The 25,957-nt window shown below is 37.5% G+C and overlaps 1 protein-coding gene across 1 annotated transcript in view; it reads left to right on the top strand.

Annotated features, from left to right (window-relative positions):
* Positions 1–25,957, top strand: part of LOC150107269 (cGMP-specific 3',5'-cyclic phosphodiesterase-like) — a 453,449-nt gene that overhangs the window by 202,719 nt on the left and 224,773 nt on the right. The window contains exon 7 of the mRNA XM_090391769.1: positions 15,307–15,368. Coding sequence (XP_090247895.1) covers positions 15,307–15,368 — 62 coding nt within the window. The remainder of the gene's footprint in view (positions 1–15,306; positions 15,369–25,957) is intronic.

Genomic DNA, 25,957 nt, shown 5'->3' with positions numbered 1-25,957 from the left:
TATGGCAACTTTTGCAGTATTAAGTGTGCTGATACAATTTCCACTGTTTTAATGTTCTGTAACTGTTCAGATGTTTTAGGTTATATGGCAAGTTATTGAGTAGTATAGGTATAAGATGCACCCTCATGGTCACTCCATACAAAGTGTTATTGCCCCTGGTTGTGTAGAGGGTTATGCTTGGTCTTGTTATGCGATATGTTTCTCTGTTATTACAGTAAGCATTATTGAATTAGTGTCTTAGTAATAGTACATAGTGTCTTTGATTCTTTATGCTCAGGATTTTCTGTTTTGCAATTAGGGATTCAGTTATTGTTTGGTGTGTATTGGGTCTCCAAAGCACCATCGAAACAATTCTTCAGTAAAGTTTTTCTAAATTTGATAAGTGACTGTTTGCTGTGTTTTCTTAGGCAGTTTTGCTATACCTTAGTATTGTTAAACAAATTCCGTGATATATGAGGTTTTTTTTTACATTAGTTGGCATCATGTCTTGCTTATATGCAGCAATAATGTGTAGTTTGTTATGAAGATATGCTATATATGTTTAGTCCATTTAAGGTGGTTGTCTATGTATAAACGGAAATATTTAGCATATGTTATGGGTGCAATTTCGGATCAATGGCAGTTTCCATGGTTTAATGCAATAGAGTATGCAATTATATATCATTAGTTGTGTAGGGTGCATGATTCTTGGGTTCTTTATGATTAGCATTTGCATTGTTTACTATAATTGAATTGTGGTAGAAGTAGATGGTTACTTTGTTTAGGTCATGTGCTTTGGATTGAGCAGTGTTAATGTCTGTGTGGACCGTTAGTAGTGCTGTATTATCTGTGTATTGATATATTTGACTTTGTATAGCCAAGCTTTTGAATGTCATTTATGTATATGTTGAACAGTGTGGTTGATGTTATTGCTCCTTGAGGGATTCCATGCTGTATCTGTATTCCCCACTGTGATGTGTGCCTATTTTTGTTACTTGCATTCTGTCTGTGAGATAATCCTTAAACCAGGTTTGTAGTGTCCCGCTTCTTCTGAGTGAGTATAGTTTGTTCAGCATTATTTCATGGTCAAGTGTGTCAAAAGCTTTTGTTAGGTCAAGAAGTATGAGGATAGCAAATTTGTTTTTATCAAGAGCTTTATTTAGTTAATTTGTAATGTCCTCTAATAATAATAATAATAATAATAATAATAATATTATTATTATTATTATTATTATCATCCCTAAATCCCCATGGAGTCAAAGACTCATCTAGGAGGTCCTTTTGTCATACACATAGCTCATCGTACCATACCTTAAACACACTCAAATTCTCTGCAGACACCACACTCTCAGGCAAGGCATTCCAACCATTCACTCTGCATGCAAAAATCTAGCTTCTCACTCCCCTGCGCATGCACGCGCACGCACGCACGCACGCACGCACGCACGCACGCACGCACGCACACACACACACACACACACACACACACACACACACACACACACACACACTCCTTATACTGCTTCCAGGGATGACCTCTTGTTCTCCCCTGATCTCTCACTGTTTGCTGTAAAACCTCTCCAACATTGATCCTATAACAACCCCTTACTAACTTCTAGGTCTCTATCATATCACCCCTCTTCCTCCTATCCATTAGACTCTGTAAATTTCATCTTCTCAACATCTTTCCTCATATTCAACATTCCAGAGATCAGAAATTACCTTAGTAAGTCACCTCTGGACCCTTTCCAACATCTCTTCATCCTTTTGAAAACCAGGTGACCAAATCTGTGCAGAGTGGTCTATGTGTGGCCTAATCAAAGCCTTATACAATGGAAAGAATCTCCTTACTTCAAGTACAAGTCAGTGTCTCTTTTGCATCATTCCCAGAATTCTTTGTGTTGTCCTCACAAATTTGGCAATGTGTCTCCTAAATTTCAGATCCTTATCCACTATCACCTCAAGATCTCTTATTTCCTCCACCTCCAACAATATATCCCCACCATGCATAAATTCTATATCCCTGAATGATAAATGCACGTAAACACAAGAAAGATATTTAATTAACCAAATATTTCGGTCTGGAAATAGCAGACCATCTTCAGTGGTATTACACGAACAGTTTCAAAAAATACAAGCTAGAATACTAACAATAGATCATTAAAAATAGAACACGCCGCGTGATGTTATATCACTAAGTATTAAGTATAAAACCGAACATTTTGAAGTAGAGACATGATTGAAAAAAAAAAAAAAGAGTAATCTTGATTAGACTTTCCCAGATTTTTGATATAGATATACGGTCATTACGATTCAGGTGGGGATGATGGAGTAAGGCTTCCACGCTTTCCTTGAACAAACGTTCGAACCTATAACGGGATCTATGTAAGAGGCGTGTCCTGGACCAAAAGATGCTGTGATCAGTTTCAATCCCGTGTTGAGCCAATCCAGACTTTTCAGATTTGTTGTGAAGAATGGAGGATTGATGTTCTTGGATTCTTTTTTCAAGAGAACGTCCAGTCTGTCCAAAATAGGAAAGATCACAGTTGCAAGGAATTTGATAAACTTTGGACAGACTGGACGTTCTCTTGAAAAAAGAATCCAAGAACATCAATCCTCCATTCTTCACAACAAATCTGAAAAGTCTGGATTGGCTCAACACGGGATTGAAACTGATCACAGCATCTTTTGGTCCAGGACACGCCTCTTACATAGATCCCGTTATAGGTTCGAACGTTTGTTCAAGGAAAGCGTGGTGGCCTTACTCCATCGTCCCAACCTGAATCGTAATGACTGTATATCTATATCAAAAATCTGGGAAAGTCTAATCAAGATTACTCTTTTTTTTTTTTTTTCAATCATGTCTCTACTTCAAAATGTTCTGTTTTATATACTTAATACTTAGTGATATAACATCACGCGGCGTGTTCTATTTTTAACGATCTATTGTTATTATTCTAGCTTGTATTTTTTAAAACTGTTCTTAGTAATACCACTGAAGATGGTCTGCTATTTCCAGACCGAAATATTTTGTTAATTAAATATCTTTCTTGTGTTTACGTGCATGTATCATTCAGTCTTATGTCACAAGTATCCTTAAAACAGCAAATTCTATATCCCATCATTTCCCAAATTTTAAAACCTTACATGTTACAACATTGTATTTACATCCTCATTTCCATGCCCAGTCACAACATCTTCTCTACTCTTCATAGTTTGTTCCAACTTTGCATCATCTACAAACAACTGAATATCTCCATCCAAATCTTCACCAATATCATTAACATACAGGTTAAACAGCAATGGCCCTAAAACATACCCCTGAGGCACACCACTAGTGACTTTCCTCTTCCTAGGTATTGCTCCCCCATACACAACTTGCTGATACCTATCAGATAGCTAGTTTCCGATCCAGTGCACTAATCTAATATCGAACCCCATTTGACACATATCCAGCACATATGGTTGTGCTTTTCATTTTGGAAACCATACCACTTGTGTGAGGTGATGTTATAAAATTCTGTAAGTAGCCTTTTGTGTATTACTTTTTCAAGAAGTTTAGAAATGATAGGTAAATTAGTCTTCATTTTACACAAATTATGGATGCAGGCTGAAGAGACAATGACTTGATCAATGGTTATTCTACTGACCTGACCTCTAGTGAAAATAAAATAAAATTACAATAAATAAATGAAATAAAATAATTTAACTACATCAAAGCTATATTCTATTTAAGACAACATCAGAGAGCAATTCTTTCATATAGATAGTTTTGTTACAGTAAAAATGCTGTCCTAATTTAACATGACAATTGTTATATTAGATTTAGGATCCTGGATTACCTATGGTCTTATTTATAATTAACTCTTAGGGAGAAAGGTTAAGTGGATAGAATATGTGCCTTCCATATTCTTGGGATTTTTAGACTATCATTATTGTTAAGATTAGAGTGATTGATAAGAATCTCACAGGCCTCCTTAAATTTACATTCATACCATGTCCAGTCAATACTATGTAAAGTGTTCAGGGCATGATCAGAAAGAACAGCTTAACCATAGTTATTATATTTAATCTCTTGTTTATGTTCCTTTTTTTCTGATAGGAATTGTGCGTCATGTTTCCCCTATACAGGGCAAATTACAGATGCAATGAATACTTGTTCATTGGAGCAAATCTTCAAAGCCATGTTTTTTAGTTTGAAGATTTGCTCCAATGATGGACTTACAGATGAATTAAAAGTTATCAGCAATACCTTCCTAAAAATGGTTACAGCCAAAATGCAATCAACAAAATTCTGTACAAGACCTCACTTAAAAACAAAAATAAACTAGACCACAATAAAACTGTAACCATTCCATACATTAAAGGGATATCAGACAAAATAAACAGAATACTACAAAAAAAAGCCACCTTTAAACCTCCTGCAAAATTAAAGAACTTACTCAACTCATCCAAGGATCCACTCCCTCCACTGGCTCACCCTGGAGTATACAGTATTCATTGCACCTGTAATATGCCCTATATAGGGGAAACAGGACGCACAGTTCCTATTAGAAAAATGGAATATAAACGACACATTAAATATAATAACTATGGTCAAGCTGGTCTTTCTGATTATGCCATGAACCTACAATTCCAGTCAATTCTAGACTGGAAAAGCATCTGTTGTTTACATCACATCAAAACATGGTATGAACGTAAATTTAAGGAGTCCTGTGAGATTCTTATCAATCACTCTAATCTTAACAATAATATGGTCTAAAAATCTCAAGAATATGGAAGGCACATATTCTACCCACTTAATCTTTCTCCCTAAGAGTTAATTATAAATAAGACCATAAGTAATCCAGGATCCTAAATCTAATATAACAATTGTCATGTTAAATTAGGACAGCATTTTTACTGTAACAAAACTATCTATCTTGTGTTGTAGATCCAAAATTTGTGTATAAATGAATTCTGATCACCATGTAACACTAAAGGAAAGGACAGATAAATTAGCTTTACATGTAGTCCTGAAGGTCATTTCTTTTTTCCTGTTTGTAAATAGGTGTAACTATCGTAGTTTTTAGTTGTTTGGGAATGGTGCTGGTGTCAGATGCCATTTGTTCACAAGTTCAGAATTACAGGATTTAGTTATTCACAATCAGACTTAAGAAGTCTGAGTCTGATTTTGTCAATTCCTGGACTCATCTTTTGCTTTATTTGTGATAGAGCATGTTTCAGTTCCAATTCAGATATGGGAGGAAATTACATGTTTTGCTGTTGACTTTGGGTTAATAGTTATGTATTGGGCCCAATGGAAAAAGTATCTTTATTTTATTTTTTCTTTGAGTTGTGTGTAAAAGCATAGTTAAATGATTCTGTGAGTTCTTTCTGGTTCTTCTCTTGACTGAAGTTTTTTAGTGATAAAATCTTGTAGGGAAGTTTTCCTTTTTCAACTTACTAGTTCATTTTGTAGACCATGTTTGATTTATATTGACACTGTATCTGTATTCCACGAATTTCCGAAAGTAGTAGTGTCTTTTTTCCCACCTAATTTTAGTTGTTAGTTGGTTTCTTGTGTTTTTGTGTAATGTTTGTAGGTGAATGCTGTTGGGTGACTTTTTTTAATCTTGCCCATAGAATGTCTTTTTTAAAAATACTGTTAAGAATGTCCTCATTTATCCATGGATTATTTAATGCTTGTTTCCTGTTTCTTGGGTGTTTTGTTGCATTTCTGTATATTCTATAAACAGGAATTTGTAGTTGTCATATAAGGTTATTGTATCATTTATATTAACTAGTCTGTTCAAATTTGTCTTTTTTTAAAGGTTATCAGTGATGCTTTTTATTATGATAGTAGAGTGTGGTTCATCTGGTGGACTTTTCAGCATGTGGGGGGTTGTAACTCTGGTATTGCAGAATGAAATTGCTATAAAGTAGTGATTAGAGATTCTAGTGGTGATTACTGATGACGTGTATAGGTTAATAGGAGTCCGTATGCCAATGAGGTCTATGCATGGTTGTGTTAGTGAGTCGTTAAATAGTCCCTCTCTTGTTGGGGAGGTTATAGTCAGGCTTATGTTTTACTGGCTTAATATGTCAATATTGAAGAGCTATGGCCAAGGGAATAATAATAAGAAGAAGAATGTGTGGTAATCTGGAAATCCTGTTGTAGTGATATAGAACTACTAGTGACAGTCATGTCACTTCAGGCCTCCAGTGAGCAAGGTGATGGTCTCACATTATCATCACATCATTGATTTCCTGATACTTTGTAGGGTTTACAGGCTACTATGACAGTACTACTTGATTAAACCATCTTCCTGTATGACAAGGCATACCTTGTTGCATGCCTTTCCCAGATCTACAAAACTAAGTACAGATCCTTGCTATATTCCCATGCTTTCTCAACCATTTGTGTAGAGTTAAAATCTGATATGGACAACCTCTATTTAGCCAGAATCCAACTTGGTCTTCTCCAAGTTTCTCTTCAATTTTTCTCAGCCTTCTCTCATATATGCTTGCATAAATCTCACTAGGAACACTTAGCAGAGAACTTCCTCTGTAATGGGAAGTATGAGAGCTTTACTCCAATCATCTGGAATTTGGCCTTCTGACCAGGACTTCTTGAATTATTTGGTGTGGCCACTGCAAAACTTTTATACCTTCAGATTTGAGCATTTCTGGCCAAATATTATCTACTCCAGCTTTCTTTTCACAATTCAGGCATTTGCTAGTTTTTTCTACCTCAAGTATGGATATGTACTCCTGTTTGTATTTCTCATGAATATTACTCCAGACATCTAGAATATCCTTATCTTGTTTTCATATCATCTTCATCATCTTTTATTCCTTTTACTGTACTCTTTTCTTCATTTCTAAACTTTTTCAATAGCCTTCAAGAAGTAAGGGATGGAAAAGTTTTAATTAACATTTTTTTTGAAGAGTTAGAGGTTGTAGTTGCTTGGAAGCACTTCATGAAGAAGGCTGATCCAGGGGTATAGAAGTGGAAGGAATGAAAAATAATAGGAGAATAAAGTTTGGTGGGTTTGCAGTTGTACTGAAAACAGATGTTGAGTAGCTGTTTATGTGAAGTGAAGGAATGATGTCACCACTGCCAGTTCAGTGGTGTAACAGTGACATGGAAGTACCTGTAGAAAAGGCATGAGCTGAAATATTGCATCTGTGAGAGAATGATCATCTATCATCCCAATTGCTCTCTACTTGGAGAGCATTGAGAATTTTTAAGGAGGTTTTAGGTGCACCACTCCAAACATGGGAATAATGTTCTGAGAATGAGTGAATTTGGGATTTGTACAGAGTTAAGTATATAGATGGATTAAAATCATCATCTTCAGCAGGAAAGAATGCCTAGTTTTTTAGAGACCAAGGAAAATATAGTGTCAGTGTCTACCATGTGGAAGATATAATGGAAGTAAATGTCAGTAATAGAAAGAGATCTGATTCTGTCTTATGATATGTGTATTGATAAGGTTAAAGGGAAGATGAGTTGAATGAGTAGAATGAATTGAACATACCATCATCAGCAAAGATGTGGATAAAGATTACTGGTAATTGAGAGTTACATATAATGTTACATATACAGAGCCCTGAAGCATTCTTGCATTAGTAGCTCAAAGAAAGAGAACCATCCACCATGACATGCAACGAACTGTGAGAGAGAAAGCTAGCCACCTAATTACAGAGGGTGGCAGGTAGATCCAAGGATGTACAGTTGCCCCCCCCCCCCCCACCTTCTTATCCACAGGAGATATGATCCAAGACTCCCTGCAGATACCTGAAATCACGGATAGTATTGAACCTTATATATATGCTATGTTTTTCCCTATAGATACCTATGATAAAGTTTAATTTATAAATTAGGCTCAGTAAGATATTAACAACAATAACTAATAATAAAATATAACAGTTATAACAACATACTGTAATAAAAGTTATCTGAATGTAAATGGAATCTTAACAACCTCAGCATACATTTTCTTTATTATTTATTTATTATTTTATGAAGTCAAACTTTTCACTTAAAAGGAAGCACTTTACTGCTTCTCTTTGGCATATCCAAATTGCCAGCATCACTATTCTTGCGCTTTGGGGTCATTATTAAGTAAAATAAGGGTTTTAAAGAAGGAGGAGTTTTTGGAGAGTTTTTTTTAAAGAAGGAAGAGTTTTTGGAGAGTTTTTTTTAAAGAAGGAAGAGCTTAAAAGAAGGAAGAGTTTTTGGCCATGGTTGGCACTTCCAGACCACAGGTTATTGGTATTAGTGAATCATGGCTGACTGTAGATGATATAGCTAGTGGGATTGAATGTGATGGGTATAGTGTGTTCGGGAATGACAGGGAGAATAAAATGGGGGGGGGGAGGAGTATTGTTGATGATAGCTGATGAGCTACAGCCAAGGAGAATAGAAGTTGAAATGCAGGATAGAGAAAAGAGAACATTTGAGGCCATTTGGTGTTAGATTGTGGCTAGCAGAACTAAATATACAATTGGGTGCTGCTATAGACCAGGTGATGGAAAAGATGGTGGTGACAGTATGCACAAGCAAATAGAAGAAATGAGTGGAAGGAGGGTAATTATTATGGGAGATTTCAACTATGGTCGCATTGATTGGAGTGAGGAGAGGACACACGGGAGGAAGGAATTGGATTTTATGCAGTTTTTAAGGGATAACTATCTGCGACAGCATGTAATGGAAAATACTAGGGGTCAGAGAGTGCTTGACCTAGTAATTACATCTGAGGATTTGGCTGTAACAAATATGACCACATTGCCACCAATTGGTGAGAGTGATCATTGGGTCTTGACTTGGGAGATGGCTAAAGGTGTGGAATTTTCAATTAAGACAGGGTACATGTGGAATTATCGGGCTGGAAAGTATGACAAGCTTAGGAGTTTGATTGGTTCAGTGCCATAACATGTACAACTGCAAGGACTAGAAGTTGATAGTGCATGGGAGGCAGTTAAGAAGTATTTGCATGAAGAAATGGCTGACTGTATACCTAGAGTCCGAATAATAAATCAAGTAGGGGTTAAATGGATGAATAACACCATTAAGCTTGAGCTGCAAAAAAAGAAACAACTATGGAGGGAATTTAATGAGAAAGGTGACCGGCAGGCACATGAACGGTATAAAGCGCAGGCCAGAAGGGTAACGAGTGTGGTAAGAAAAGCAAAAAAGGATTATGAAAGAACATTGGCCATGCAGGCGAGAATCCTAAACAGTTTTTTAGATATGTAGCAAGTAAAAGGAAAAATGTATATGGCAGAATGATTTTAAAGAATGCCGATGGTAGGGAGGTAACTGAATCAGTTGATATAGTTGAGTTACTGAGTGAGCACTTTGCAGGTATATATCATCCAGGTGGTGACATTGCAGAAACGAATAAACCAGTAGATTATACGGGAATTGTGGTGAATGAAGTGGAGGTGAGTAGTCTATTGCATAACCTCAATGTCAATACATCTGTGGGATTGAATGGTATACCAGCTCGTGTCGTACAAGAATCAGCTAAAGAATTGTCAGTACCCTTGACCATTTTGTTTAATTTGAGTCTCGGGTCTGGGTTAGTCCCAAGGGGGTAGAAAGAGGGGGAAATAGTCCCACTGCATAAAGGTGGTTCCAAGACTGCTGTTGTAACTTACTGACCGATTAGCATATCAGGAATCATTGTCAAGGTCTTAGAGAAATTAGTTAAGAAAAAAATACAGGATTGGATAGATGAAAATGGGATATTGTATGGGGGACAACATGGTTTTGTGAAGGGTAGATCATGCCTCAGTAACTTGCTCACGTTTTATAGCACAGTGACGGCTGAACTGGATAGGGGTAATGGGTTTACAGTGATACTACTGGACCTTGCCAAGGCCTTTGACAGAATACCACATCGAACATTAATCAGTAAACTGGAGCAGATGGGGATAGATATAGGGTTGGTGAGATGGATAGGAGGGTGGTTGAAGAGAGATACCAGAGAGTGATTTATGCAGGAGTGGAGTCTAAAAGACGGCTTGTGACTAGTGGTGTGCCGCAGGGCTCTGTTCTTGGACCACTGCTTTTCAATTTGTTCATCAATGATATAGGAAAGGATTTGAGAGGAAGTGTTCACTTGTTTGCTGATGATGCAAAGTTGGGTAGAGCAATTGTGAGTGCACAGGATGTCAAAATTTTACAGGATGATTTGGATAGTTTGGAGGACTGGGCTAGGAAAAATGGATGTCAATTTAATGTGACAAAGTGTAAGGTTATGCACTTTGGGGTGAAAAGAATAGCAGAAGTATATCGCATTGGTGGAACCATACTCCAGGAGATTGATGAGGCCAGGGATTTGGGAGTGTTGGTGGATAGGGAATTGAAGTTTAGGGGACACATTGCAAAAGTGACTAAATCAGCTCATCAAATCACTTGGCTTCTGAAAAATACTTTAACATGCAGAGACAAACAAGTTGTTGTTCCTCTGTATCGAGCCTTGATAAGACCCCATCTGGACTACTGTGCCCAGTTATGGGCACCAGGGTTTCTTCGTGATGGGGAGGAAGTGGAGAGGATCCAGAGACGAGTGACCAAGATGATAGGAGGTCTGTGGAATGAACCTTATGAAAATAGGTTGAAGATTTGTGGGTTGCAGAGATTGGACGATAGGCGAAGGAGGGGTGATATGATTGAGACATTCAAATTACTGAAGGGTTTCTATAAGATTGATCCAGAAGATATTTTTGAAAATATGACTGGTGGTGGGAGGACTAGGGGCCATGCATGGAAGCTGGGCAAGAGCGTGGTTGACAAGGGAGTTAGAGCTAGGTTTTTTACTTGGAGAGTGGTGAATGAGTGGAATAAGCTTCCAGAGTCTGTTGTGGGTGCTACGACTGTGAATGAGTTCAAGGCAAGGTATGATAGATACTGTGTCAATGTTGAATAGTTGTTCTTGACACGATGTTAGGGCTTCCCTCGATGAGTCTGTCGACTCCTTGGAGTTGCCCAGAACAACAACAATAATAATAATAAGGGTTACTTAAACATAAGCACCGCAATATCGCGACAGTCAATCTGATAACCAAGAACTCAGAACAGCATGCAATTTAAAACTTATAAATTGTTTATTTCTGTAATTTTCCATTTAATATTTTTGGATTGCTACTAAGTGACTAACAGGCAGGTAACGTATACAGTACAGTGGGGATACACTGGACAAAGGGATAATTCACAGGCAAGACAGCACGCGATTTCATCACATTACTCCGAACGGCGCACAATTTAAAACTTATAAATTGTTTGTTCCTTCTTTTATTACTAAAAGAAGGAACAAACAATTTCTAAACTTCATTTCAGCGATGTAAAATTACATAGGCAAAGTGGATATTAAAGATCCAATATTATTTCAAAGCCGGATGTTTGTAGAAACTATGAAAGTTTCGTTAAGTTGACCTGAAAGCTATGAGAATACAATCCTCGGCATCCCCGAGTTGCCTTAGCTTGCACTACTTAAGTTAGTTCAGAGGCTCTGCAATTTGCTCTGTAATTCAACTCGGGGATGCCAAGAAATGTTTTCTCGTAAGCTCTGAGGTCAACTTACAAAACTTTCATAGTTTCTACAAACATTTGGCTTTGAAATAATGCTTGCATCTAGTATCCACTTTGCCATTGTAATTATAAATTGTTTATATCTGCAATTTTTCATTTAATATTTACGGACTAGGGTTCACTGCAGATAACTGAAACCATGAATAGTGAACCTGCAGATAACTGAAACTGCAGGTAGTGAACCTGCAGATAAGGGGGGGGGGAACACAGTAGTTTGCTTAATACGCCTCAATACTAAATGCCATTAAAAGCTTTGGATGTGTCATGAGTGACAGTACACCTTTCTTTAAATCTTTCCATGACATGTATCCAGTGGTGTGTAACATAGGTTAAGAGATCAGCTATTTATCTAGATTGGCAGAATCCATACTGGTGGTTGCTAATTAACTGGTGGGGCTCGAGTTAGTGGAGAAGTTGACTATTGATTACTTTCTCCATTATTTTGATGAAGATTGAGGTGATGGTGATTGGTTGGTAGTGGGGAAGCAGACTTTTATCTCACTTTTTTTTGGAATAGGTTGGATATATGCTTTCTTCCATGCATGATGTAAGTGCCAGCTGTGTATAATATATTGTAGAAATGATAAAACAGGTGTTAGCTCTGAAACACATTGTTTGCATACAATTAGAAGGATGCCATCTAGACCAGAAGAATTTTAAGTGTCCAAGTTGTTTTGATGTCATTTTGCCAATACAGGAAGTATAAGATTGTCAGTTTCTGGTATGGTGGGGAACAATTTGCCTTGGTCATCTGTGCAGAAGTCAGAGAAAAAGAGTGATGCCAGGAGGTCAGCTTTATCTTTGGGTGCTGTAACAATATTGCCATTTAAATAATGGAGGGTTAGCAAAAGCTGAAGCTGGTGGCATTTGCTGAGGATCAGAAGGCACAACTTCTAGTTGGACAGGAGTGAATACATTTATGAAGTCAGATTTGGATTTGCTGATAGTGATTTTGCACTTATTGTATGCTTCAGCATAGGCTGAGTGTGAACCTGGGTTCTTGTTACAAACTATCCACAGTAAGTAGTTTTTTTTCTTCAACTGCTTTGGCATTTGTTGAACCAGGGCTTGGAAAGTGGTCAAGAATCTTGAATAGAATGGGAATGAAGGCCTTCATACCAGTGACGATAATTTCTGACTCACTTAAATCAGGTGTTTGGGTCAGAAGAGCAGAAATTATGGTTAGATAACGGAAAGGAAAGGAAGTGTAGAAGCTCCAGAGATAACTTTTGTATCATCCCTCTTTGTAATAGCAAATGACATGAGGTTGAAAGTGGTTGGAGGAAAGATATTCTCTGTGAGAAGAAACATGCACAAGATTGTGATCGAGTTGCAGAGAGAAGTGGTGACCTTTGCAGTGTATTTGGAAGGAAACTAGTTAAAAAACGGATCAAGGATATTGGAAGAGTGGAGAGGGTTATCTGGAATATGTACAATTTGTGTGAGGTCATTACTTATAGCAAAAATTTCTGCATTACATCCAGCTTAGTTAGTGGTTTTGAAAAAGATGAGCCAGTTGGAGTTGTGGACAGTAAGATTGCCTGGGAAGATGACTTCACTATTTGGATAGTTGGATTGCAGAAGTTAAAGCTTCATGGATAAGAATTTGAAGAGATTGGAATTTGGAGAGTGGTAAATCAGCAGATGAATGTTATTGAATGGGGCAAGAGAACCTAAAAATCAAAAGCAGGGTATTTTAAATTAAGCATACTGTGGAATGCACTGCTGGGTCTCACAAAGGCACAGGTGCAACCCTTGTGACAAAAGGATTCACGAAGTGTGTAATTTGCTGCAGTTTAGGTTTTTGTCAATAGAAGGAGGTCTGATGTTGATGTCTGTAAGTGATGATATACATCGTTGATGTTTATGCCACAGATGTTGAAGTGGATACAAAAATGATTATTTTTGTAGTGATTTTCTTGTTTTGTATATTTTGTTTGATTTATCTTTTTCATTGCAATTGGTTTGATGGAGGTTTATTTTAATTGCAGTGACAGCATTGTTATTTGTTGTTTTTCATTATTTGATTATGAATTTTATTAAAGGATATCATGGAGACATGCATTGAGAGGAAATAAACTCTTGTACATGACACTCATACAGGTCTAGTCTATGACAGTCTAGTTGGCTGAGTGGTTAGTGTATCTGCTCTCCAGCCAAAAGGCTGCGGGTTCGAATCCCACTGTGGGCATGGATGTTTGTGATTGTCTGTGGAAATACTAGTGGTGGTGGCCAATAGATGGTGTTGGTGTAGTTGAGTAGGGTCCTCCCTCGATGAGTCTTTGGACTCCCTGGAGGTGTCGCGTAATAATAATATATGTCTCTAAGTGATGGTATACATCATTTATGTTGGTGTTTATGTCCAGATGTTGGTGAAGTGGATGCAAAAGTGATAATTTTTGTAGGAATTTTGCTTGTTTTGTATATTTTGTTTCATTTATCTTTTTTTTGTTGAAATTGTTTTTGAGGGAGGTTTATTTTAATTGCAGTGACACTGTTACTATTTGTTGTTTCATTATTGATTATTAATTGTATTTAAGGATAGTATGGGGACATGCATCGAGAGGCATAGACTCTTTGGACATGACACTCATATAGAGAGCAACCAGTCTCCATGCCATAACATAGCCTTGACTATGTCTCCCACATAACACTATTCGAATTTCCTCTCCAGGAACAACACCTGGAAAAGTGTATGTGGCAGCTGACCAGAACTCCTGATTCATTACTGTCAGGTTCTGGCCTATGCTATCTGGTGGCTGGTCATTGTTTTTACTGAAGTACCCTCAAAATGGATGAGGTTATGAGTTTCTGTAGGCATGCCCTTCAAGGGTGTCATGCACGTTACTTGGAGAAGAGAGAGAGAGATGAGACAGAAACTGGAACTGCTGTGGAGACTAAACATTCAGCACTTCAGACATCACTAAGCAGAGAGGATGACTCAAGTGGTGAATGCTAAGATTTTTGCAGCACGACAGATATGATGCAACTACACAATCTAAGTTTGTTTCAAGTGATGATGGTGGTGTTTCATCAGGTGATGAAGGTCACCACACCTTGTGGGTCTAGTTGGCATTTTCTCCATATACGATGATCCTTTTTTTGCAGCATTATAGATATGATGCAACTACATAGTCTGTTATCCACTACTCCAGTCTGTCTGAGTTTGAAAAAGATATTCTTTTTATGTGAACTCCCTTACTCACAAGAGATTGTTAATTGTAAATTTTTATTACTGTGGCCAGGGTAATGGGTTGATAATCCAGACAATCTTCTCTGGACCTTAAACATGGTCCTCTTCTATTGCTTCAGGCCTCGGTGTGATAATCCACATGAGCATCAAATGTTTGTTGAATACCTAAAGACCAACATTCATACCACAGAAGCATTCAAACTTTTAGCCTATTGGTTGAAGAGTGACAATAATTGAGCAGTTGCACCAATCAGATCCAGTATTAGTGTAATTCATTGATGATACCAGCTTCATTATAGGTGGAATATTGGAAAAATGTATTTTCTATTAATTCAGCACTTTCTATAAATTAAACATCATGGATATGCAATATTTTAAAATACTGAACTAATCAAAGCTGTGGATATATATATATATATTAAACTGGTATTTGACTTCAGATAGATAATGAAAGTAACATTACTTGTAGCTATAATTAGTTGTAGACTAATCTTATTTGTAAACAAATCTTATTTACTTGCTGTTTAAATGTAATATTTCTGTGTTATAGGATGTTATATTCACCACAGTGTTTGAACTCCACAGGGAAGAAGAAGAGATCCGAAGACTAAAGTACGTAATTTTTTAAATAAAAAAGTATAAAATAAATTTTAAGGGTATGGAGCAAGCTGAAAATTTTATCACATTTTTATGCTGGAAATTACTTTATCTGTATTGCTTTATCTGTATATTTTGCTTTTGCTATTCAAGGTGGGTGAAAGAAACCAAAGCATTTTTACTTATTTACTTTATGTTTTGAGTTCATGGAAGTCTGATAATGAGATGATAATAATTTTTAGCATGGTCTCACAAGATTTATATACATATTCTGTGCTGCATAACAAAATCTTAATTACTTACCAGATTATTAGTTCAAATGGCATTGAAGGATATAATTTATATAATTGCAAATGAAGTGTCTTTATTTTCTTTCATTCAATTGGAAAAAAAGAGGAATCATATATTCTTGGCCTGGGAGTGTCCATGCACACAAAAGTATCACCTAGGCAAGGTGCTTAGAAAATCCAGAATCTGTTCACTGATGATAATCATCAAAAATCTCAGTTACCAAAAAAAATTCAAAAGCGATCCAGCAGACAATGAAGCAATTTCATCTTAAGATCCCCTCCCAAAAATCAGTTAATTAATCAAAAGGCAGTTAAACAAAACAGTAAGTTTTTGGTCTTTTTTTTTTTTAAATGTCAGATCAATTAGCCATGGAGTAGAGGGATTTATTTCTCCTCTATAGTATTTAGGCTGTATTCAGATTTAGGTATTCATTTCTCTATGTTCATTTATTCTTACCTCTGTTGTGTAGTCTTTTTTGCTCAAAGCATAATAAGTTACTTGTGCACATAATCCCATAGAAACAATATTCTAAGTTTCAACATCTTCAGGGATAGGGCAATTTATTATAACTGTGAAGCTCTCCAACACGAACATATTGAAATCACTTTTTCAACAACAGTTACAATAAAAAAACATCAAGCCAGCCTAACAACCAAATGACTTCAAGGAAGCTATAACATTAAAATGCCAAATGCTAAGTTGAACAGTTCAACAATTCATAAGAAACTTCAACATAAAAACCTATCTTTTGATTCCCATCAAAATATCAAACATTCTTATCAAAGCTAAGGACTTACTCAAAGTCCATGTGTACAAAATCAGGTCACCTGTAACTTGCTATACTTTGGGTAGACAGGCGGACTTCAGTTATATAAATGAAGGGGATAACATAAGGACTTCAGTTGTATAAAGTTTTCATCAATCTTTTAATGACTGCTTGGAAGGATAAAAGAGAATAGCGTGACAGGAAGGGTAGTCAGTGTGTTGCCTAGGTATGACTGTGGTGAAATGAAGTGGAGAACAAGGATTATGAATGATATTCTGGCTGAAATGTGTAAGGAGATGGAAGTACAGTTTGTTAATGTGTGGAATGAGTTTGAGGGACGAAGTGAGCTGTATGGGAGCGATGGACTGCATTTGAGTGGTTATGGTGTGAGTCGCTTGGAGAGACTGCTGCTGGAAGGTAGAGAAGTGAATAGAGAGAATGAATCAGATTGAGAGGGAAGTGATGTGGAAGAGCAGGAAAGATTAAAGAAGTCGATATGAATGGGGAAGTGAGTGGTATGAGTATAAAAAATGAGAGAATTGGTGTGCAAGAGGAGCAGGGAAATGGGGAGGCTCATGGTGGACAGGGGGACACAGCGTGAGAAAGGTGGATGCTCCAAGAGGAGGTGAGAGCATGTGTAGGCAGGAAAGGAATGGGATGACCAAGGATCAAGAGGAAACATTTGGAATTGAAAAGGGTTCTAAAATGAAGAAGCAGAAAGGGAAATGGCCCCAGTCAAGCATGGAGAGATCACATCGAGTGAGTGGTATCAGTGGAACTAGCTGTAGATCCAGGAATGAGCTGTTGTGTTTGTATACCAATGCTAGAAGTATAAGAAGCACAGCAGATGAAATGGTTGCACTAATTGCGTCTGTTCACCCAAAGATTGTCGGAATAAGTGAGACATGGTTGGAAGAGGATGACATCCTGACAGGAATAGAGATGGAAGGGTATGATGTGTTTCGTGAGGATAGAAGGGGTAAAAAGGGAGAGGGAGTGCTATTGATGATAGAGAAAGAGTTATGTCCATACAAGGTAGAGATGCAAGAGGGAAATAGTGCCAGTGGTTTTGAGGCAGTATGGTGTGTGAGATGGAGGTGAATGGAATCAAATACTTGGTCGGATGTTGTTATAGACCAGGTAATGTGGATGATGGTGATAGTGAAATGTATAGTCAAATTAGCCAAGCAAATAAGAAAAGGGTGATCATTATGGGTGATTTTAATTAAGGGAATATAGACTGGAATGATGAGATAGCAACTGGAAGTAAAGAAAATGAGTTTCTTGAGTTTTTGAGGGATAACTACCTCAGACAGTATGTAACAGAGGGCACACCAGGATTAAGGGTCTTGGATTTGGTCATCTCATCAGAGGATGTAATTATAAATGAGGTGTCAAATCATCCACAAATTGGTGAAAGTGACCATGAGGTGATTACCTGGATGGTTGCCAGCAGTGCGAGGACCCCTGTGAGAAAAGGGTATATGTGGAACTACAAGGGGGGGGGTGATTATGAAGAGCTCAGGAGACAGCTTGCAGGGGGTAGCGTGGAATGAGGAGTTAGCTGGAAAAGAGATCAATGCAGCTTGGGGGATTTTCAAAAACTATCTAGTAGATGCAATGTCTAAATGTATTCCAAGGGTGAGAAGGTTAAATTAGGTAAGTGTGTGATGGATGAATAAAGAGATTAAGCATGTGATACAGAGAAAAAGGGCATTGTGGAGGCAGCATAAGAGAAGTGGAAATAACCAATTTCATGAGGGCTACAAAGACCAGGCAAAGACAGTGACTTGGTTGGTGAGAGTAGCTAAAGAGAGGTATGAACAGCAGTTAGCTAATGAAGCCAAAAAGAATCCTAGGGAGTTCTTTCGATATGTAGCCAGCAAAAGAAAGAATGATTATGGAAGGATGACATTGATTGGAGAAAATGGCATAAAGACAGCTGTTGCAGAATGTGTGGTGGAGATACTTAATGAGCAGTTCATAAAGATCTTTCAATTCTTGTGAATGTGACTTCATGGAGAAATTAAGAGCAGTTGATGATGGGGAGGAGAGACTGACTTAAGTGAGCAAGAGGTGTTTGGGGAGTTGAGTAAACTAGATGTAAATAAGGCTGCGGGACATAAGTTTAATGGAGATGGTAAATCCCGTATTATTCTACAGCCGGGTATGAAACTCGGATCGAAATCCATCAAAATCGTAGAGTTTCATGCCGAAAAAACTATCGGCGAGCCCAAGTGTAAGTAATCACTTGGGTAGTACAACACCAAGGCAACTCGGAGCAAAGGTGGAACAAGATCCGTCACTATCCTAAAATTTTCTCATAATGTAAAACGCAGCTCCTAGGAGATGTATTACTGTTTTACATTATGAGAAGAGGTCATTACCTAGACCGGTTTCAACCCTTTTTAGGTCTCATCAGTGAGTAGGTAGACCTGGAATATCAAGGTTTTAAGTGAACCGAACTTACATATACCTCTACTAACGAATTGCTAAAATGGTGTACTTATATATTGTTATTACTACGATAACAAGTCAAAAGGCTATTTTACCAGGGACATAAGTTTAAGGGAGATGGTAAATCCTGTATTATTCTACAGCCGGGTAACAAACTCGGATTGAAATCCTAGAGTTTCATGCCGAAAAAACTATCAGCGAGCCCAAGTGTAAGTAATCACTTGGGTAGTACAACACCAGGGCAACTCTGAGCAAAGGTGGAGCAAGATCCGTCACTATCCTTAATATTCTCTCATAATGTAAAACGCAGCTCCTAGGAGATGTATTACTGTTTTACATTATGAGAAGAGGTCACTACCCAGACCAGTTTCAACCCTTTTTTAGGTCTCATCAGTGAGTAGGTAGAACTTAAAAACCTTGATATTCCAGGTCTACTTACTCACTGATGAGACCTAAAAAAGGGTTGAAACTGGTCTGGGTAGTGACCTCTTTTCATAATGTAAAACAGTAATACATCTCTTAGGAGCTGCGTTTTACATTATGAGAGAATATTAAGGATAGTGATGGATCTTACTCCACCTTTGCTCCAAGTTGTCCTGGTATTGTATTACCCAAGTGATTATTTACACTAGGGCTCGCCGAAAGTTTTTTCGGCATGAAACTCTAGGATTTCGATCCGAGTTTCATACCTGGCTGTAGAATAATATGGGATTTACCATCTCTCTTAAACTTAACTTATGTCACCGGTAAAATAGCCTTTTGGCTGTGGAACTTGATAATATATCACCACTTATTCTGAAGGAATGTGCCAGGGAGTTGACACCTGCATTGACATATTTTTTTAATACGAGTCTTGTACTTGGTCAAGTTACTAAGGAGTGGAAGGAGGGCAAGATTGTGCCACTTCATAAAAGAGGTGATCGAACTCAAGCATCAAACTATAGGCCTATCTGTGTGTCAGGTGTTGTGGTTAAGTTGTTGGAGAAGTTTGTGAGAACTAGGAACCAGAGTTGGGTTGACAACAATGGTATTATCTTTGATGGACAGCATGGATTTGCTAAAGGGAGGTTATGTTTTAGTAATCTACTTACTTATTACAATAAAGTGACTGCTTCCTTGGACAGAGGAGAAGGATACACAGTAATATACTTGGATTTCGCAAAGGCTTTTGATAAAGTACCTCATGATAAGTTGACAGTCAAACTAGAGCAGATGGGGTTGGATATTAGATTAGTGCATTGGTTTGGAGACTGGCTATCTGATAGGTATCAACAAGTTATATATGGGGTGCGATATCCAGGAAAAGGAAAGTCACTAGTAGAGTTCCTCAGGGGTCTGTTTTAGGGCCATTACTATTTAACTTGTATATTAATGATATTGGTGAAGATTTGGATGGAGATATTCAGTTGTTTGCAGATGATGCAAAGTTGGGACAAACCATAAAGAGTAGTGAAGATGTTGTGGCTTTGCAAGAAGACTTGAATAAATTGAGTGATTTGGCACGGAAATGGGGATGTGAGTTCAATGTTGCAAAATGTAAGGTTTTAAAATTTGGAAAACAAAGATGGGATGCAGACTTTATGCTTGGTGAGAATATATTGTTGGAGGTAGAGGAAATAAGAGATCTGGTGGTTGATAGTGGATAAGGATCTAAAATTTAGGGGACACATCGCCAAAATTGTGAAGACAGCACAAAGGCTTCTGGGAATGATGTGGGGGACACTGATGTGTAGAAGTAGGGAGATTCTTGTTCCGTTGTATAAGGCTTTGATTAGGCCACACATGGACTATTGTGCTCAGATTTGGTCACCGGGTTTTCAGAAGGATGAAGAGATCTCGAAAAGGGTCCAAAAGCGACTGACTAAGGTAGTTTCTGACATCTGGAATGTTGAGTATGAAGAAAGATTGAGAAGATATAATTTGCAGAGTCTGGTGGAGAGGAGGAAGAGGGGTGTTCATTATTTATTATGATATGATAGAGACCTACAAGTTGGTAAGGGGTTGTTATAAGATCAATGGTGGAGAAGTTCTACAGAGAATAGTGGGAGATCAGGGAAAAAAAAAACCAGAGGTCATCTCTGGAAACTGTATAAAGAGGGTGTTAGTAGGGGAGTGAGAGGCAGGTTTTTTTCGTGCAGAGTTGTGAATGTTTGGAATGCCTTGCCTGAGAATGTGGTGTTTGCAAGGAGTTTGAGTGTGTTTAAGACGCGGTATGATGAGATGTGTGTGTGTGTGATAAAAGGACCTCCCAGATGAGTCTTTGATTCCATGAGGTCTTGGGGTAATAATAATAATAATGATTCCTTGTCTTCAACCCGAAGAACTTTCTCCATGCTATAAAGTTATGACTCCAGGTTGTAATGGTATGAGCTATCGACACTCACTTTCTGCCGTTAGTATTTCCACCATAATTGTTATTTATTTATATCTTATATACTTTACATAAGTGCTCATGTATATTTTATTTTCTCTTAGCATGCTAGATTTAATAGCTTGTCATGAACAACTTGACTTTATAGAAATGACTGTTATAATATGACATCTAGTTCTGTCTGCACAGTTTGTTCTGTTAACTGCAGTTGTTTCTTGTCTAATTTGTCAGTTTTTTTTCAGAAATAAGTAAATCCAAGTTTTCAGAACAAAAATTCTTGCTGCCATCATACATACTAGCTAACTCACGTTAAGCTGAAAAGCTCATATATTATCCTCACATTCTAGAGAAGATTCAGACAGGTCTTTAAAAACCAAAGGGCACCATTACTACCAACTACACACTGTGAATATGCTATTCATGTATTTGATTATCGTCCTATATCATATACTTTTTTTCTGAACTCACTGCACTTTTTAGTGGTTTCATTATTCATTAGAATAAGCAATAAAACAAGAGTACTAGCATATCATTTGTGTGTGTGTGGGGGGAGATGTGCTAGCAATGTGTATGATGTGCACCCTGATTTCAGAAATTAAATTTAAGGGAAAATATCTGGAAAAATTCATTTGACTGACAAAGGCTCTGGAGGGAAAAGAAGGTGCAGAGCATTTGATTATATTGTTTGGAACAGTGATCTTCAAAAGTATTTGAAAAAAGTAACATAGAATTTGAATGTTGCTAAAGACAGTGCTCATAAATACATTTTTATACTTACAAGAATGATATTGAAGAATGAGGGATAGAGTTATGAGTATGCTGTTGATGTATGATAATGAGTACTGAAAAGAAGGGCATAGAATTTGAATGATATCATAGCTAGGATGATAGGAGGGAAGGTCTTGAGTTTGTGGATGTGTGTGATAAATTTGAAGGTTATGGAGCTGGGCTACACCTGATTGGGTCGAAATTGGGAAGCTTGCTACTGAAAGGAAGAAGGGAACAAGAGAGAGAGAATATGTACAAGCAGGGAAGGAAAAAATAAAAATGGCAAGACTGAGTGGTCTATCAGGGCAGGTTGAAATGAATTATAGTAGTGTGATAGTTAGAACTGCAGGAATGGTCCCAGTGGAGAGCAGCAGAGTATGGAAATGAATGGAGGATCAGAGGAAAGTTGATATGTTTGTACATACGATCGTCTTGACCATCATTATTATTATGATCTTCTTGACCTCTCACAATGAGTCATAAGACTCATCGTCAGAGGTCTATGCTAGTCAGTACAAAGTCTATCATCCTACTCCTTAAACTCATCCTTCCTTTTTACTTTCACCACCCTCTCAAGCAATACATTCCATGCTCATACCATTTGCCATGCAAAAAACTTACTTCTTACAATTTTATTCTTGTTCCTTCCACTCGTTTTACCATATGAAAAATCTCCTTAGTGTTGATACGATAATAACCCTTCAATAACTTAAATGTTTCAATCATATTCCCCTTTTGTCTTCTATCCACCAGACTCTGCAGTCTGCATATGTTTTCCGTCTGTCCACATAATCAGCATTATACATTCCCGATATCATTTATGTTATCTGTTTCTGCACCCTTTACAAGGTTACATCATCCCCTTCAAATCTCTGTGCTCAAATCTCAGATATGAGCACAGAAATCCAGATGCTATCTGATCAGAGCTTTATACAATGGAACCACCATTCTTTTATCTCTGATGATCAATGTTCTCCTCAGTATTGTCTTCTATCCACCAGACTCTGCAGTCTGCATATGTTTTCCGTCTGTCCACATAATCAGCATTATACATTCCCGATATCATTTATGTTATCTGTTTCTGCACCCTTTACAAGGTTACATCATCCCCTTCAAATCTCTGTGCTCAAATCTCAGATATGAGCACAGAAATCCAGATGCTATCTGATCAGAGCTTTATACAATGGAACCACCATTCTTTTATCTCTGATGATCAATGTTCTCCTCAGTATTGTCTTCTATCCACCAGACTCTGCAGTCTGCATATGTTTTCCGTCTGTCCACATAATCAGCATTATACATTCCCGATATCATTTATGTTATCTGTTTCTGCACCCTTTACAAGGTTACATCATCCCCTTCAAATCTCTGTGCTCAAATCTCAGATATGAGCACAGAAATCCAGATGCTATCTGATCAGAGCTTTATACAATGGAACCACCATTCTTTTATCTCTGATGATCAATGTTCTCCTCAGTATAGCAGCACTTCTATCAGTTTCTTCACAGTTTTTGGAATATGGTATCTGAACTTCCTCTTTTCTATTTACAACCATCCACAAGATCCCTTGCTTCTTGCACATCTTCTTCCATCTTCCGATAACCCCACCCAGTGAGTAAGAAGCATCCCATCTGTGGATTCCAAATTTCAAAACCTTACATTTAGTTGCATTAAACTGTAATCTCCATTCACTTTTCCAGCTTATCCAAATCCTCTTGAGGAGCCAAAACATTCACATTATTACTAACTCTTTCAAGCTTCACATCATCTGCAAACAACTGATCATCTTCCTTTAGTCCTGTGACAATATCATTGACATAAAGATTGAACAGCAGTGGTCCCAGGACTGAACCATTTGGAATTCCGCTTGTAACCATCCTACTCCCTGGTACCTCTCCCCCATATACAACTCTCTGATATCTATCAGTAAGCCAGTCAACAATCCAATCGACTAACCTGATATCCAAACCCATATGCTGCAACTTAAAAACCAACTTATTATTTAGCATCCTATCAAATGCCTTTGGAAAATCCTAAAAAATGATAGTGTATGCACTGCTCTTGTTACTGTATTGTAAAAGGTAACTGGATTACTCAAACAAGAGTACCCTTTAAAAACTCTGCTGTCCACATAAATAATATTGTCCTCATCTGCCCAATTCTATATACAAGTACTTACCAATTTCTCCAGAATCTTAACAAATACGGTGCTGCTCGAGATGGATGAAATGAGTGACATGAGGTGTTAAAAAAAGATAAGTATTAGTAGTAAGGAAAGATATTATTGTGTTTATTTCATGACAATACTAGTATTTAAGTTTGAACTATTCAAATTGATGTGTGTTTCTATAATTTTTTGGTATTTTAATATTTAGTTAGGATTTTATGATCTCAGTATTGTCTCCCCGTGTAGCGATTATTCAACATGGTGGCCACCAGTTTCAATAACAGCCCTAGTCCTCCCCCATTTAAAGTCTATGTTATTTGTAATCTAGTTGAAGATTTTGTAGCTTACTATGCATGTGGTATGTGTGCATCCCACTGTTTAAGAATGTGGCAGGTGCGAGACTGGAATGCCTATGCGTGAATGAAATGCAGCTAGTGGGAAGTGCTGGGAGACATGAGTGACTTGATCTCAGGATTTAGCGGCGGCAGAGATAGTGCTTCAGAAATGGGTGATTTTCAATTTGTGGATGCCAGTAGTGTGTTGGAGGATGGAGAGAATATTAAATACCTATGTATAGTTTTAGCCTTGGGTAGTTTAGCAGATAGAGATGGTTTGTGTGATGGCCATGATTATGTGTGTGAATGGCAATTGAAAGCAGAATGAGAGAAATAGAACTGTTGAGAAAGGAGATGGAAGGAATGAAGACTGAGTTGAGGAGGATAGAGAAGTTGACTAGCTTGAGAGGAATGAAAGTAATTGTAAGAGAACAGCATCAGAGAGCAAGGAAGAGAGGAAGGTGAGAGAATGGAAGAGACAGTGGAAGAGAGGAAATTGCAGAAAGATGAAAGAGTATAGCAGCAGGAAAAGAAGTCTGGAATATGTGGATGCATAGAGTATGTTTGAGGATAGAAGGTAGCTGTATGCAAGAGATGGATTGCATTTAAATGTAGAAGAGCATAGGCATTTGGAGAGACTATTATTTTTTGGACAATTAAATGTGTCGGGACAGGGAAACTAGAATTGCACAGGTGGAATGTTGCAGGGATAGCCTCATGTTAGGATAATGACTTGAGAAATAAGAGAGTGTACACTATATTACAGACCCAGTGGGGTATGAGGGGAGTAATAATGACTATAAGAAGGCTGGCAATACATTGGTTTTTCTATATACAAAAGCTAGGAGCATTAGGAATAAAGGGAATGAGTTTGTAGCATTGATTGACTCATTCTCTCCAAAGGGTTATTGGAATCAGTGAAACTTGATTAACTGAGGAAGATGTTCTAACAGAGATAGAAATTTAAGGGTATAGCATATTTTGGCAGGATAGGGAAGGTAAACATGGTGGTGGAGTGTTATTCATGATATGAGATGAAGTGTGTGCTCTTAGAGTGGAGAATCTCAGTGGAAATAACACTAATGGCTTTGAGAGTATATGGTGTGAGGTAGATGTTTATAAGACAAAATATTTAATGAGATATTGCTACAGATCAGGGAATATGCAGGTGGTGAGCAGAAATGTTTAGTTAAATTAGTTTGACAAGTGCAAAGAGGGTGATCATTATGTAGACTTTAACTATAGTGATATAAACTAGTCAGAGGAAACAGCATGCAATAATAAGGGAACTGAATTTTTGGATTTCTTGAGTGACAACTGTTTTAGGCAGCATGTAGGGGAGAGAACACGAGAATCAAGAGTTCTGGGTTTGGTCATAGCATCAGAGGATCTGATTGTGACATCTGATTATGATGGCATACTGAATACCGTATTCTGAATGCTGAGTTC

This window comes from Typopeltis vanoorti, chromosome 4 (genome assembly GCF_054136105.1).
Source record: "Typopeltis vanoorti isolate ZY-2024b chromosome 4, IOZ_Tvanoo_1.0, whole genome shotgun sequence".
NCBI classification, from domain to species: domain Eukaryota; kingdom Metazoa; phylum Arthropoda; class Arachnida; order Uropygi; family Thelyphonidae; genus Typopeltis; species Typopeltis vanoorti.
The sequence above is the reverse complement of the archived record's forward strand: the minus strand, read 5'-3'. Positions and strand labels throughout refer to the sequence as shown.